Source organism: Staurois parvus, unplaced genomic scaffold, assembly GCF_062004578.1.
Source record: "Staurois parvus isolate SC_StPar_1 unplaced genomic scaffold, SC_StPar_1.0 ptg000487l, whole genome shotgun sequence".
In the NCBI taxonomy this organism is placed as follows: domain Eukaryota; kingdom Metazoa; phylum Chordata; class Amphibia; order Anura; family Ranidae; genus Staurois; species Staurois parvus.
In genome coordinates, this window is record NW_028318283.1 from 1,685,334 (window position 1) to 1,701,936 (window position 16,603).

The following is a 16,603-nucleotide window of genomic DNA, read 5'->3' on the forward strand; positions in this document are numbered from 1 at the left end:
TGCGACACATGAGAGGAGGCTAATCTGTTGAGCCTTTTAGTATTACAGGTGACTACAGCCAACAAGGGCTCCGGAAGAAGACACATACAAAAGGAGTGAATCTACACAGCCAGGACAAAGTGGCTACTTAGAATAAAGCCTGGAGGGAAGAGAACTTGTTGACTTGTGTCGGCACTTACCCCTCAACCCAAGTAATCGGCCCTGGTGCAGTATAATGGCTATAAGTAAGAGAGTAAGGGGAGGGTAATGGACAGGGGTGATAGTGAAGAACAAGTTCTTGAGAACCTGGTAGGCAAAGTCTAATCAACACTTGTCTCTGGTACTTGGGGTCTAAGATTTCCCATCCACCCAACGCCCTTATCAGGTCTAGAAAACTAATCTCTACATCTTTCAGACCTGGCTAATACTCAACATACAGTATATCAGTAACAGAGCAGAAGATGCTTCCAAGAGAAAAGCTCCACCACCAAGTATAGGAAACAAAGTCATTCCAACAAGGTTTTATCAGAAGTTTAAAGGTGGACTCCAAGATAAGTAAATACTGTTTAAATACAAGAGTCATGTGTATTCTTACTTGAATCTTGATGCGCATTCTGTATTTTTTCCAGATCTGTGCAGCAATCCTGTGTGACATTTTGCCTTTGTGCAAGACCTTCCTGAAAAAGACTGGTACCTGCTGCTATCTCTCCTTTGTGCAGGGTGACTGGTCTTGACTCTGCCCCCCATTCCAGCAGGCATCCTGTAGTTGGTGAACCTGCTGGGCCCCAACTTCAGCTCTGCTTTCTGTACAGCTATGATCTAGCCCCAACCTTTGCAAGCTAATAACTAGGTTTTGCAAAGGCATTTGGTGCGCACAAAGGGGATTTTGACTCTGTGATTGAAGAACATATTTACATGAAAATTTCCATGTACAGAGTTCAGCTTTAATTGTCAACACATCTTTTCTCTGGGACCCAACATATCGTGGACCCACACTGCACAGATCTAAAGATCCTGCTCTGGTTTATTGGACATATTCTCATCATACAATCTAATACCTCCATGAATAATCTCCAGCCAACCTATCGGTCATCAAGTAAGGCTTCATTTGTAACTTTCCTAAATTCAGAATTACAAAATTTTAAAACAGCATTGTTCAGGGATCAACAAAACTTACTATTTCATAACATTCAGCAATGTCGGCACTAAATACACTTAGATATTATTCTGAACTGAATTACATTTGATGTTTTATTTGAGGAAACAAAACTATTGCAGATCTTGTCTACAGCAGGTCATTTAGTGTTCTGATCTGCTATAGCTGTCTGTAGATTCACCACCTCTCCATCTATACTTACTTTCAGTCAGGGGGATGGATATAATGACACCATTCCCGGTCCCCACCCACAGCCGGTTACAAGACACCATCAGGGCTGTTATCCTAACAAAGGAGAATCCTAGCTTTCCAGTGCCTAAAAAAAAAAAAAAGAAGAAGGAGGAAAAAGTGAACACAACTAGTCAAGTGCTTTTAACCAAAGCAGAACTTCAAGAAAAACTAAATTAAAATCAACAGACCCATTTGCTGCAATACACTCCTTTATTCTGGAGCTGCCCCTGTGGTAATCCACTACAGTACTTAAAAATCTCTATAGGCGATGCTTTAAAAGTCTGTACAGGTTGCCAATTTAAAGTCCCACAGGATGTCCGGTGCTAGAATTATTGCTTTTGTTCTGACTTTTATGGTGACACCTCGTGGTGTGGTCTCCGTTTACGTATGCGTGAGGGATCAACACGTGCGTTTGTCTTTGCGCACGAACACGGGATGGGGGAGCTTTAAAAATGTAATTATTTTATTTAAAATTTTTTTACATAAAAAAAAAATTAGACCCCAGACTGCGGGGGGTTGCCTGTAAAGCAATCCAGTGGCTAATTAGTTGCTAGGATTGCTTTTAAAAGAAAGAGCATTGCTGGCTCTTGAAAAAAAAAAAAAAAAATTATACTGGGATGATGCCTGTAGCTGCATCAGCCCGGTATACAAATTAGACCTTGCGACGTACATAAAATGTATTAAAGCGGTTAAGTCAAACCCTGCTAGTATGTACTCATCTTCACACCACCTTTCCAAATACCTGGTGTTTGGCTGATGTTAAGGCTTGTTTGGGGGGATGCAAATATTGTCCATAAAAGCTGGGGAATTTAATTACATAATAGAGTACCAGGGTTTCAAAGATATGGAGGAGATCCCACAGATTTACCTTGAATGTGTCACTCAATGATGACTTAAAAGGGACCCACTGTGCTGGCGGAATTTTTAACTCTATGCTTCCAAGATTTCCATAAATGTAATAACACCCAAAACCAAAAACCTTTAGAAGACAAAACTTTCATTTTAAAGAGTGCAGAGCTCACCCAGCATTTTGCTAACGTAGGGCTCAATGTCCACATCCTGCAGATGTTGGTAGGTATGTGCATGGTATAACCGTAACGTTGAATCGAGCCGGATGGAAACCCAAACACCATCGCCGATCCAAGCCAGCTGTCTCACTTGGCTCTCTTTCCTCGGATGAGCATCAAAAGATTTCTAGACACATGGAAAAACAAATATTACAATCAGAAGATAGGATCAGTAAACATGGACAGGACAGAAAAACGGCAGAATCTGAGAACTGGCTCACACATTCTGAGGAATGGATCAGAGAACATGGACAATGAACAACAGAGTGTAAAAAGCAGCTCACGCAATTCATAGAATTGATCAGAGAACATGGACAGGAAAGAACAGTCTGAGAATCTGATCACATAATCCAGGGAATGGTTCAGAGAACATGAACAGGAGGCCTCTCTGCTCACCTCAATTTTCATCGTCTTTGGATTCACAATGTAGATTTTGTTCCTGTATCCGCACCAGACCTTCTCATGGACTACCGTCATACATCGGATAGAGTGGTGAGGACGGCCAAAATCGAGGAGGTGATAGTTGGATAGATCCCACTGGCCATCTATTAAAAAAAAAAAAAAAGCCTTAAAAGCGAAGCTGGTAAATAGACCCAAATGTAATAACTGTGGGCCATGTGCACAACAATTTAACACTTAATATGCTCAGCCCACTATATCTGTCAACACAGAGGAAGGAACAAGTACGACAACCTTAGGATGAGGGATCTGAAGTTGACATCTAATGGCTGCTACTGATTACGATGTATTATTGTCTTCTGAGCTACAGAAATAGTAAAAAAAAATGTCTGGGTGACAAAACCTCCCAGTGCCACCACCCATGGACTATGGTTTACTGATATCCAATGTTCCCTCATAATGAACACACTAGGGGTATGAACCCAGACACTTGGTGCAGTGATGCTGGGAACCCATCGTAATGGGTACAGCAGGTGTACAGATCCAGAAACCCATCACGGAGATTGTGGGAATCACTCACAATAGGTACAGCAAGTATACAGATCCACAAACCTAGCGCAGGGATTGTGGGAATCACTCATAATGGGTGCAGTAGGTGTACAGACCCAGAAAACCAATACAGGGATGGTGGGATCCCCTTCACAATGGGCACAACAGGTGTACAGACCCAGAAACCCAGCACAGGGATGATGGGAATCCCTCACAATGGGCACAGCAGGTGTACAGACCCAGAAACCCAGCACAGGGATGGTAGGAACCCCTCATAATGGGCACAGCAGGTGTACAGACCCAGAAACCCAGCGCAGAGATGATTGGAACCCCTCATAATGGGTACTGCAGATCTGCAGACAAGGAAACCCAGAGCAGGAATGGTGGGAAATGCTCAAGGGCCAATAAAAAGGTGCAAAGAACCGGTGACTCAGCACAGAGGTCTCAACAGGATGGGACCTCCAGCCCAGAAGCTTGTAAGCACAGGCCAATCGTCATTGTGAGGCCAATGACTAGAAAGGGAAAAGCGGTCCCTTTGCTTTCCAGAAGTGCAAGTCTATTGTGGTTAAATGGATTTGCCAAGAACACAGTTCACTTCCCTTCTGCACATTATACCCACCAACTCCTCGGTGGAAGATTGCCAGCGTCCCATCAGCCAGTGCCACCAACACAATCCCCTTCACATGGCTGAAATACAGAAGAAATCATGAAAAAAAAGAAAAAAAAAAAGATTTGTACCAAGATCCAGAACAATACGATTCCATGAATTCACAAATATTATAGGAAGAGAGAAACTAGGCGAGATAGTTAACTTCATACTTGAGTAAATCTGCATCTACCACAATGAAGACTTGCTGCTCTTGTATGAGTTCATCCCACATTGATGAGGATAGGGAGAAGGTTTTGGGGATGACTCCACATAATGCGCCAAGTACAAAGCATACTTACACAATACTGAGAATGGAATCTTTCAGTTTTATCTGGAGCAGACACTTCTTCCACTGGGCGACAGACGAGTGTACGTACAGGCTGGAACAGAGATACCCGTCACTCAGAGCAATCACTTTATATAACCGGATCATTTAGGACAGCGCAGTGGGTGGAGACAACTTACTGTCCATTTTGTGCTCCCAGCCACATTGTCGGCAGCAGGCTGTTCATCTTTTGCGCTTCCTCTCTCATCAGGTCCTGCTCGCTGGGAAGAGTCGCCACTCCATCTTTGTACAGGTCCGACTCGTTGCTGCAGCAGAGGAGGAAGCCAGGAGTTACAATGAACTAAAAGCATGTGATTGCACCGGGTGCCCTGGCCATAGCCCTCCATCTTTATACTGACACTTTTGGGTCACGGCATAAAAGGCCTTACATTACATATCTGCAAGAGCTACTCTTCTCCAGCAGAACCAAACATTCTGATACCTTATGCTGCTTCCTCAGTGCCAGTCCTTCAATGCGGCTACTTTACTCAGATTATAACCCCACACACAGGAGGATTCCACTTGGATGGCAACAGAATACCAACCTCACCTCCAGTTCAATTAGTGTGCAGCAACACTTGGGGGTCCATTTTAAGGGCTAACTCTATGTTTAACCACTTCAATACCGGGCACTTTCACCCCCTTCCTGTCCAGGCCAATTTTCAGCTATGAATGACAATTGTGCGGTCATGCAACACTGTACCCAAATTAAATTTTTATCATCTTTTTTGAGACAGATAAAGCTTTCTTCTGCTTGTATGTAATATCACCACTGGGTCTCTCCATTTTTTGATAAAAAAAAAAGACCAAAAATTTTGGAAAGAAAACAAAAACCCTTTTTCTTCGTTTTTTTGTATAATGTCTTCCATTATGCAGCACAATTCCATCAAATAATGTGACAGTCCTGAAATCAAAACAATATAATGGTCCTTCAATATCCAATAAAGCTGCATTTCCTCCACCACCATGATATGATTTATCTCTTCCTCTTTTCTCAAGCTCTGTGACATATGCAAGCAACCAGTGATAATATGCGCTCACCTTGTGCAATGGACCTCAATACAGATCAAGGTCATAACACATTCATTGCCCTACCTTGGCGTATGTGGTATCGGCAATTCTCCTCGCTCCTTCCTCCTCAGTATTTATCACAATTACTGATGTGCGCTGATGAGACCGCACTGACGGGCACTCAGGAGGCCGCACTGACGGGCACTCAGGAGGCCGCACTGATAATCAGTGCCAACAAAGTACTGAAAGCCTTGCTGAATAGCAGCTGTCTCTGCCTCACACAGACACATAGCGTGAGAAAAAGACACCCTGGATAATGCAAGTCCGATCACATGTAATCACAAGACAAAGGTCCACTGTGATTGGCCATTTACTGTGATCTGTGATCAGCTGTGTCCAAAGGACACAGCCATTAAAGAGTGCACCCCGCAGGGGGCCACGCAGGAGGCGCGTTCTGGGAGGCCATTTATAGACACCCACCCAGAGCTTGGCCCAAGCTCTTTAAAGAGGGCTGGATTTGTGCAAACACAGCCTGGTCACATTTGTGATTGTTTTGATTGGCCAACAGAGCAATTACATGGCATAAAGCCACTCTGACTGGCTATGTGCCTTTTGCTTGTGATCTGCCCTTGCCTAATGACAGTGCGATCACATGCATTGTACATGCTCTCTGAAACAAGGACATTTTTAAACATCCACTCAGGGGTCAGAGTGCTATTAGCTGCTTTTTTTTTTTTTTCTAAATCAATAAAGTTGATCAAACATTTTGCATCATGAAAACAGATCTGACATACATTAACAGGGCAACAATGTAAGGCCTCTTAACCAAAGACAGTGTCATAAAAGAAACATAAGCACAATAACACTTGAGGGTATGTAGGTGATCCTTGTGTTTGTGTGATGGATATCCCATCTGTTCCTAGAGTTAAGTTGCATTTTCTAAGACCTTACATGGTATATAATGAAAGAGTGGCCCGGGCATGTCTCAGTAATTAGACAACATGCATCCCCTAGACAGCAGGGGACCACCCATGATAACAAGGACCAGAGGATCCATAGCGGATCCCAGAAAGGAAAAAGAAAAAAAAAAGAGCGAAAAGGAGGGATATACTAAAGAAAAGGGAAGACCCTCAACTAAGACCCCGTCAGACACCCGCCACGGCAGCCCCAGACTCAAAGCAAGTATTACAGGAAAGGCTGAAGTTTGGAGGACATAGAAAAATCGATCAACGCAATCCATATTTGTACAAACTAGGAGTATTGCTCATGAAGACTAGCAGTCAGTTGCTCCAATGGCATGATGGTATTGAGTTCCTCAACCTATTTCCTCACAGAAGGGTCGGTCGTAGATTTCCAGTGTCATGGGATGAGTGCCCATGCTGGTGCGAGGAGGAAACAAAAAACATCCTTCTTGAGCCGTGCCATAGACCCAGGAATGAGCGAAAGCAATGCTACCTCAGGGATTTCGGGCCATGAGCAACCTATGATCAGTCGACATAACTGAAAGATAGGTGGACCAGAAAGGCTTCAGTTGAGATCAAGACTACCATATATCAAGGCGGTGCCCTATGGTTCCGCACATCGCCAACAGCTATCTGGGATCGTATGAGACATCTTGTAGGGCCACTGGACTTCTGTACCATCTCGAAAGAAGCTTAAAGTTTCGCTCTTGTGCATAGTTGGATATACTCATCTTGAAATTAAGCAGGAATGCCTTGTCCCAGTCATAATCAGCCAAAGGGTGGCATTTCTGACTGGCTATTTAAGCAAAATAGCCAGACAAGAGATGGTTAGGATTCTGCTAACAATTTTGCTCGACATAAAACTAATTATTTTCGTTTACACGTGAAATAGGCTCAGAGCTATAGTTGGGTTTAGGACGAAGAAAACGTGAATCTGATTATGTGTAGATCCTACTGGTGACTCTCACCTAGGCTGGCAGCCAGAGTCGTCAGTTGTGTTCTGTACACCTAGAGGGTCAGTGAAGACATGTTCTGTATAGATCCCGGCCTGAATATCTGCCACGTCATCTGTACTGACATCTCCCACCTCTGTGGCCTCCGTGGCTTCCTCCGCCGTGGGCACATTATCATCCAGCTCAGTATTGGTGGAGTCGGGATCTGCAATCGCAATAGAATAAGAGCAGGTAATGGTGGGGAACTTAATGTACAAAATCTCTACCTTTCTGATTGTGTGCAATTATCCTCCAACTACATGCCCACCAAATCTGATTGGCTGCATCAAGGAACAAAACCAACAGTCACTGCATCTCACCTGGATTGCACTCTGCCTCGCTGGAGAGAACACTGGCGGTTTGTGGCGAGAGGGGCTCAGATTCCTCCACAGAGGCAACAGTAACTTTGACGCCCCCCACTGGCTGCTCTGAGGAAGAGCTACTGCTCACTAGACTCTCGGATAAGGAAGATTTGTCCGCTTGCCCAGAGTCTGCATCTAGTTTGGTAGCATCTCCTGTGGGGTAGTCAGTTTCCATAACTCCTAGAATAAAAACAGGATATGTTTAAGGATATTATGTACGGTCACTATAAACCCAGGATTGAAGCCACACCTCAGATATACAGTAGTAAGGGTGCCGGCTGACCCAGGGCAGGAAGTCGTAAGGGCGCCGGCTGACCCAGGGCAGGAAGTCGTAAGGGCGCCGGCTGACCCAGGGCAGGAAGTCGTAAGGTCGCCGGCTGACCCAGGGCAAGGAGTAGTAAGGTCGCCGGCTGACCCAGGGCAAGGAGTAGTGAGGGCACCCGTTGACTCAGAGCAAGAAGTAGTGAGGGCGCCGGCTGACCCAGGGCAAGAAGTAGTAAGGGCGCCGGTTGACCCAGGGCAAGAAGTAGTAAGGGCGCCGGTTGACCCAGGGCAAGAAGTAGTAAGGGCGCCGGTTGACCCAGGGCAAGAAGTAGTAAGGGCGCCGGTTGACCCAGGGCAAGAAGTAGTAAGGGCGCCGGTTGACCCAGGACAAGAAGTAGTAAGGGCGCCGGCTGACCCAGGGCAAGAAGTAGTAAGGGCGCCGGCTGACCCAGGGCAAGAAGTAGTTAGGGCGCCGGCTGACCCAGGGCAAGAAGTAGTTAGGGCGCCGGCTGACCCAGGGTAAGAAGTAGTAAGGGCGCCGGTTGACCCAGGGCAAGAAGTAGTAAGGGCGCCGGCTGACCCAGGGCAAGAAGTAGTAAGGGCGCCGGCTGACCCAGGGCAAGAAGTAGTAAGGGCGCCGGCTGACCCAGGGCAAGAAGTAGTAAGGGCGCCGGCTGACCCAGGGCAAGAAGTAGTAAGGGCGCCGGCTGACCCAGGGCAAGAAGTAGTAAGGGCGCCGGCTGACCCAGGGCAAGAAGTAGTAAGGGCGCCGGCTGACCCAGGGCAAGAAGTAGTAAGGGCGCCGGCTGACCCAGGGCAAGAAGTAGTAAGGGCGCCGGTTGACCCAGGGCAAGAAGTAGTAAGGGCGCCGGTTGACCCAGGGCAAGAAGTAGTAAGGGCGCCGGTTGACCCAGGACAAGAAGCAGTAAGGGCGCCGGCTGACCCAGGGCAAGAAGTAGTTAGGGCGCCGGCTGACCCAGGGCAAGAAGTAGTTAGGGCGCCGGCTGACCCAGGGTAAGAAGTAGTAAGGGCGCCGGTTGACCCAGGGCAAGAAGTAGTAAGGGCGCCGGCTGACCCAGGGCAAGAAGTAGTAAGGGCGCCGGCTGACCCAGGGCAAGAAGTAGTAAGGGCGCCGGCTGACCCAGGGCAAGAAGTAGTAAGGGCGCCGGCTGACCCAGGGCAAGAAGTAGTAAGGGCGCCGGCTGACCCAGGGCAAGAAGTAGTAAGGGCGCCGGCTGACCCAGGGCAAGAAGTAGTAAGGGCGCCGGCTGACCCAGGGCAAGAAGTAGTAAGGGCGCCGGCTGACTCAGGGCAAGAAGTAGTAAGGGCGCCGGCTGACCCAGGGCAGGAAGTAGTAAGGGCGCCGGCTGACCCAGGGCAGGAAGTAGTAAGGGCGCCGGCTGACCCAGGGCAGGAAGTAGTAAGGGCGCCGGCTGACCCAGGGCAGGAAGTAGTAAGGGCGCCGGCTGACCCAGGGCAGGAAGTAGTAAGGGCGCCGGCTGACCCAGGGCAGGAAGTAGTAAGGGCGCCGGCTGACCCAGGGCAGGAAGTAGTAAGGGCGCCGGCTGACCCAGGGCAGGAAGTAGTAAGGGCGCCGGCTGACCCAGGGCAGGAAGTAGTAAGGGCGCCGGCTGACCCAGGGCAGGAAGTAGTAAGGGCGCCGGCTGACCCAGGGCAAGAAGTAGTAAGGACGATGGCTGACCCGGGGCAAGAAGTAGTAAGGGCGCTGGCTGACCCGGGGCAAGAAGTAGTAAGGGCGCTGGCTGACCCGGGGCAAGAAGTAGTAAGGGCGCTGGCTGACCCGGGGCAAGAAGTAGTAAGGGCGCTGGCTGACCCGGGGCAAGAAATAGTAAGGGCGCTGGCTGATTCAGGGCAGAAGTAGTAAGGGCGCTGGCTGATTCAGGGCAGGAAGTAGTAAGGGCGCTGGCTGATTCAGGGCAGGAAGTAGTAAGGGCGCTGGCTGATTCAGGGCAGGAAGTAGTAAGGGCGCTGGCTGATTCAGGGCAGGAAGTAGTAAGGGCGCTGGCTGATTCAGGGCAGGAAGTAGTAAGGGCGCTGGCTGATTCAGGGCAGGAAGTAGTAAGGGCGCTGGCTGATTCAGGGCAGGAAGTAGTAAGGGCGCTGGCTGATTCAGGGCAGGAAGTAGTAAGGGCGCTGGCTGATCCAGGGAAGGAAGTAGGAAGGTGATGTCTGACCCAGGACAGAAAGGAGGAAGGTGATGTCTGACTCAGGACAGGAATTAGGAAAGTGATGGCTGACACTAACAACTTACAGACATCAATCTTACCTGGCACACTGGAGATGCACAGTACATGGGAGTTGCAAACTATAAAAGTATCCAACACATTTCCAGGGTCATTGGCGTCAATGATGATGACCTTGGTGGAGGAATGTGTACTGGTGCAGATCCATACGAGACTGGACAATTCATCTTGGTGCCTTAACTCTTTCTGTTGGACCTGAGGGGTTACAACAACATGAGGGGTTAACAGAGGTGAGGCGCACAGACACATCGGAACAGAAGATCATACTCAGAGATGGAAAAACTCCCATCGCATTCAGCAGTAAACAAAGCTATACTCTGATGTCCTTCCAAACTAAAAAAGGCGAACAGGTTACAGATGGGCAGTAGGGCAGAGAAATGTTACTCTATGAAAAAAACAGTCATTGCACACAATTTGTTGAGGAATGGGAATGTCCAGAGACAAGGATGGGGATCACAGCACACTGTTCTGTTCAGGGACAAGGATGGGGATCACAGCACACTGTTCTGTTCAGGGACAAGGATGGGGATCACAGCACACTGTTCTGTTCCCCAATGACAGTTAAAATTAATCGTCCAAAACATTTTTCTCAGTTTTGGATAAAGCGGAGAAGACTATTTTTTAGCATGGTTCCCCACTGGGGGGGATTCACTCTTGATTTGCTTGGTGACCACAAGAATTGATAGGAAATCCCAATTTTACAGTTGTTACCAGATCAGGAACAGAGGTTGAATTTACTGAAGGGGACAGCAGTTCTGGTGACAACTGTAAGAAGGAATTTCCTTTGCTTCAAAACGATTTCCACAAGTTTCTTATTATGTCTGTAACAGGAAGTGAAGGGAAAGTTACCTTATGGAACACAGACAGAACATTCCTAAAACTATCTAAGAGTGGATTTTCCCTCCGTCTCTGGATCTTCTTTTGTTGTGTTTCCTATTTATTTAAACATGGACAGGGAGGGACAAGACAAACTGAGGCCTCCAGTAGGAACTGTCCTCATCACTATTTATTTTACACAACGCATAGATGATTGTCCGCTCCCAAAACTCTGTAAAACATTTCTATTAGCACCAGTAACAGCTGAGGATTTCTAGAATCCCAGGTAGCAGCAAAGCTGTGATACAATTACTATATAAATTTGACAGATTAATTATTCCACCTGTCACTGACAAGGGACGGAAAACATGGGCTGCTACTAACAGACAGCCTACAAAAGAACACTTCAGTTGTTACAATATAACAAGCCATATGCTGTCCAGAAAGTCAATTATAATTTGCACCCCTTTTGGGTGTAACTCACCTTCAATTCTTGTTCAAGTTTCTCTAAACTGCTCTGGGACTCGCTGCGTGGCTTCTGGTCATCTACATCAGAGCCCGGGAGGTCGCTATAGAACACACTGGCTCCAATAATTGAGCCGCCATCTCTTGTCTTCCCGCCAGATAGGTTGACACCAACTGCACACCAAAGCTGGGAGGGGAACACAGTACATCTCCGTCATGGACAGCGCAGGAATAACACAAACTGACCTCAATCTGAAGGAAGAGGAGCTGTGCCGTTACCTTCATTGAAGTGTCCTTCTCATCCAGCGGCCTCAGGTATACTGGAACCGGCAAATTCTTCATCTTGCCTTCGCTTTGTCCGCCATTGGCAAGCTACGAACAATGCATGGTGACAGAAGAAAAGTGTGCAGAGTTACAAAGAAAAACACTGAAAGTATTTCAGAAAGCAGGCGAAGAAAAAAAAAAATACACAAACTTAAATATATATATATATATATATATAAATGAATGTACTATATATTTGCAAAGCGCTGAGTAAACTTACTGCGCTATTTAAGCACCTGCTATATATATATATATATATTTTTTTTTTACATTTATTTTATGGATAGAGCTGGATACAGATATATTTATATTATACACACACCGGTTTGTACTTCTGAGGAAGACTCCAGCCAAATGCCTGAATGCGACCATCCTCCTTCTGGACGTGCGCTTTCACCTGGCGGTACTGCTCTCTTTTCTGTTCTCTCCGGGAGGCCAGAGCGGCTTCATTACTGTCCAAGTGATTATTAATGAAAAATAAAATGGGAATTAAAAACACTGTTCTGCCAACTGAAATAAAATTATAGAAGTGAAGTGCTCATGGTCAATCCCGAAAGACGGCAACAGCACGGTTGTCCAGTTCTGGGAGGGAGTCATATGATGTCCTCCCAGAATGCGCCCCCCAGCGCTGTCAGTGATCGCTGTATCCTACAGACACAGCTTATCACATGACTAGGTAAAAGGTCAATCACAGCGGCCTTTTACTACATAATCAGCTGTGTCCAATGACACAGCAGATCACAAACAAACACACTTGCCAGTTATTGGCAGCACTTTCCTCACCCTGTCACAGCAGATAACCGGCAAATGTCACAGAGCAGATCTGCACTGATAATCAGTACCCTGATCAGCAGTGCCCATCATTGCTGCATCAGTGCAGCATCACCAGTGCCTCTTCCTCAATGCCCACCAGTGCCGCTTCATCAATGCCACCTCATCAGTGCAGCCTATCAGTGCCCATCAGTGCAGCCTCATCAACACACATCAGTGAAGGAGAAAAATTACCCGTTTGCAAAATTCTATAATAGAAACAAAGAAAAAAATATTTTTTTTTTGTTTGCTGTTTTTTTTGTTTATAGTCCAAAAAATAAAAACCCCAGTGATAATGAAATACCATCAAAAGAAAGCTCTATTTGTGTGAAAAAAATGATAATTTCATATGGGTACAGTGTTGTATGACAAATGTCATTCAAATTGCAACAGCACTGAAAGCTGGAAATTGGCCTGGGCAGGAAGGGGATAAAAGTGCCCGGTGGGCAAGTGGCTAATCAGTAACTAACCTGGAACAAGCCTGTGCATATCATCTGTCACACATTTCTTGTGCTGGGTCAAGTTCTAATCAAGGCTTAGGCTAGCCATAGTAGGATATTTTTTTTTTTATCAGCCAGCCTACACAATCGAATGGATGGAGGAATCCTCCAGACTGTGCTATCGTATTGTGACATAGGAAACAGCCATAGATAGATCTAAATTCGGACGCTCCTTGCTAAACAAATTTTCGCTCCAACTATGGCCAGCTTAAGAATGACAGCTCTAGAAAATCCACCATGAATAGCAGGTCTTTCATAGGGGGACCAGTTTCTCCATTCTGACAGGTCTGAATTCAAGGGTCAGTGCAGTCTCTGGTTTCCAACAGGCTCCACTAAATAACGGTGCAAATAATGGCCATCGGTGTGTTTGTAAAACTACCATACTTGCAGCCTATTAAGATTTTTTTTTCCCAAGCACTATGGGAGAGGAGAGTTACACTAAGAAAACATGGTGTAAACTCACACTAGGCAATTAAACATTTCCTTTTGCAGCAGCAGGCTATACACAATTGTATAAACACAAAGCCATCACTCACTCATCACTAAGAAAGTCGAAGGCTTTGGACTTGTCGCTGGGGAGTTTGGCTAAGGCACTGCTCTTCTTCTTGATGGAGGGGGTGATGTGCGAGGTCGGGGCGTTGTATCGGACGTTGACAGGCATGTCTGGTTTCTTAGAAGCAGTGCCAGAAGAGCTGAACAGGCGGCTGAAACTAGACGCGAAAACAAGATTTTATTATAAAAAATACCCCTATAAATCAGAAGAGGCTTTCAACTGCTGAAAACTTGTCAGGTAACAAAATATAGTTCTGGCTGAACTTCTGGCTCAGTTTGCCGCCTGTCAAAACCAGGTACCTGCTATCCCCTCTCCCCGCAAGGCAAAGGGGGGAGGAGGCAGATAAGCGAGCTTCCACTTTTGGGTGGATACTCTCCTTTAAAGTGAATCTAAAGACTTTTGTTTTTTAAATAGCGAACATATCATACTTACCTGCGCTGTGCAATGGTTTTGCACAGAGCAACCCCGATCCTCCTCTTCTTGGGTCTTCCGCAGCTGCTCCTGGTCCCTCCCGTCTGCTGAGTGCTTCCATAGCAAGCCACTTGCCACTGTGGGATCACTCGTGCATGCTCACGCCCGAGCCGGCTCTGTCTGTCCATTGACAACAGAGCATAGCTTGACCCCGCAATTCTCGCTCTTCTCACTGGCTGTGATTGACAGCAGCAGAAGCCAATGGCTTCCATTGCTGCCTATCTGTCCAGTGAGGAGATAGAATCAGGAGACCCACTGCTCTCATGCACATCGCTGAATCAAGATCAGGCTCAGGTAAGTATGTGGGGGGAAGCTGCATGCAGAAGGTTTTTTTTATCTTAATGCATAGAATTCTGTCTTTAGAACCACTTTAATGTACATTCAGCACATCATAAAAACAAAAGCAAACTGTATGTTGTGTATTGAGAGCGGTAGTGGAACCTAGTGCAAAAGGTTACATGTACTTTAAAATGGATTGGTCATAAGAATGAACGCTCTGCATGAATCCACAAAACATGGGCCAGAATATAAAAGTGTCTCTGCCTTAGAAAAAAAAATAAACATATAAATCAAACAAAATAGGTTATAGGCCATTCTTGACGATTTTTTGTTCTTTGTTAAAGCGGAGTTCCACCTAGAAAACAAAAAAAAAAAAAATCAGCAGCTACAAAAACTGTAGCTGCTGACTTTTAAAATACAGCCACTTACCTGTCCCTCCTTCCAGCGGTGTCCTCACCACCGCTGTTTCACCGGCTGTCTTCTCTCTCTGGTGCCGGCATCTTCAGTGTGGGCACCCAGCTGTGACAGTTTCTGGCTTCACAACCAGGTGCTCACTGCGAGAAGACCTGCGCTTTGTGAATGGCCCCGTAGTCTTCTGGGACCTGTCACGTGTCCCAGAAGACTACGGGGAGGGAAGGTAGGAGGAAAACTTCCGCTTCCGATCTCCTAGGCGATTGCAGTGAAATTAGGAGTGGGTATCTGTCAAATTCGGGTACCCACTCCCCCCCAGCTCCCCAAAGGTGCCAATCCTTAATGGGGAGCAGGGGACAAAGGAAGTGGAACTTCCCCTTTTGGGGAAAAAATAAATTTAAAAAATTATCTTAACAATATAACACTACTGGATCATAATTATCCTAAAACTGAACTGCAATCTGCATTCTTTAACATGAATGTTTTTCTCCAACTTACAATTGCCAGATGCTGGACCTCTTCTTTTCCTGCATGGCCGGATTCTCTCTGGATGCTCTGAAGGAAAAGCAAACACTTCAGAATGCTAGAAAGCTGTCAGTTTATTGGCAAGTTTAGTACATTTAAAGTTAAAATTGACACACACCAAGAAAGGTTTTGTAGCATTTATGATTTCAAATTTTAAAACTCTTGTAGGAAGTTATAAAATTATCGTGATCTTATCAAAAGACCTCACAAGAGGACTGCAATTTATCCTGTCATCTACTTGAGCGGTGTACACATACCTTATCATTTCCGTCCAGCGGACTGCCTCCTGCAGCTCCATTAGTCTCTCCTTGTACTGATTTCTCTCCATCAGAACCCGCGCCATCTCCACCCGTGTGAATCGCTTCCGTTGAGCTGTAGGTACATCGCTCTTCAGCAAAGAAAGAATATAAAAAGAATCAGAAACCGGGACAAAACTGAGACACCAATTACATTAACTACTTCCTGTCCGGACACTTTCACCCCCTTCCTGTCCAGGGCAATTTTCAGCTTTCAGCGCTAGCACACTTTGAATGACAATTGCGCGGTCATGCAACACTGTACCCATATGAATTTTTTACCATTTTGTTGAGACAGATAAAAGCTTTATTTTGGTGGTATTTATTCACCGCTGGGCTTTTTATTTTTTTTTGCTATATAAATGAAAGTCCAAAAATTTTGAAAAAAAAGTGTTTTTCTTATAAAATTTTGCAAATAAATAATATTTCATCATGTTTCATGTGACTTCTGTGATCATTCACAGATTTCACACGTAGTAAGCAATGATGTCACAAGTGACATCTTGCTTACTACTTTGCATGTGATCACTGATTGGCCAATCAGTGATCACATGATCGGGACCTCGTACAGACGATCGGTGTTTCACTGTGTCCGGAGGACACAGCGGGCACCAGATCGCGGTGCTGCGCACTCCCAGGAAGCGCGCACAACTAGAAATAGCGGATGCCGATTATGAACGGCAACCCACCCCTGGAGTGCCACCGTCCTGCTGTTTAAAAACAGCAGGCGGACGGCAAGTGGTTAAGGCCCCTTTCATATGGACGGACTCCAAGTGGACGCCAAATGGATCTGCCTGCTCAGCAGGGGAAGATGTGTCTGCTGATCCCCGCTGAGCAGGCGGATGACAGGTCTGTGTCCACTCCGCTTGTGCAGAGTGGACACAGACCGCTGTCCTCTATGGGGCGAATGGATGTAAACAGACCGCCTGTCCATTTCCATCTG

At 46.3% G+C, this 16,603-nt stretch overlaps 1 protein-coding gene across 2 annotated transcripts in view; it reads right to left on the reverse strand.

Moving 5' to 3' along the window:
- Positions 1–16,603, reverse strand: part of SPAG9 (sperm associated antigen 9) — a 129,367-nt gene that overhangs the window by 21,410 nt on the left and 91,354 nt on the right. The window contains exons 12-27 of one of the 2 annotated variants that reach the window (XM_089689625.1): positions 15,622–15,752; positions 15,338–15,394; positions 13,662–13,835; positions 12,138–12,267; positions 11,771–11,863; positions 11,511–11,678; positions 10,234–10,405; positions 7,641–7,862; positions 7,297–7,486; positions 4,496–4,621; positions 4,330–4,410; positions 4,001–4,068; positions 2,830–2,978; positions 2,389–2,560; positions 1,338–1,451; positions 180–218 (exon numbers count right to left, since the gene is read on the reverse strand). In XM_089689625.1, the coding sequence (XP_089545751.1) occupies positions 180–218; positions 1,338–1,451; positions 2,389–2,560; positions 2,830–2,978; positions 4,001–4,068; positions 4,330–4,410; positions 4,496–4,621; positions 7,297–7,486; positions 7,641–7,862; positions 10,234–10,405; positions 11,511–11,678; positions 11,771–11,863; positions 12,138–12,267; positions 13,662–13,835; positions 15,338–15,394; positions 15,622–15,752 (2,086 nt within the window). The remainder of the gene's footprint in view (positions 1–179; positions 219–1,337; positions 1,452–2,388; positions 2,561–2,829; positions 2,979–4,000; positions 4,069–4,329; positions 4,411–4,495; positions 4,622–7,296; positions 7,487–7,640; positions 7,863–10,233; positions 10,406–11,510; positions 11,679–11,770; positions 11,864–12,137; positions 12,268–13,661; positions 13,836–15,337; positions 15,395–15,621; positions 15,753–16,603) is intronic. The other variant, XM_089689626.1, reaches the window with a different exon arrangement.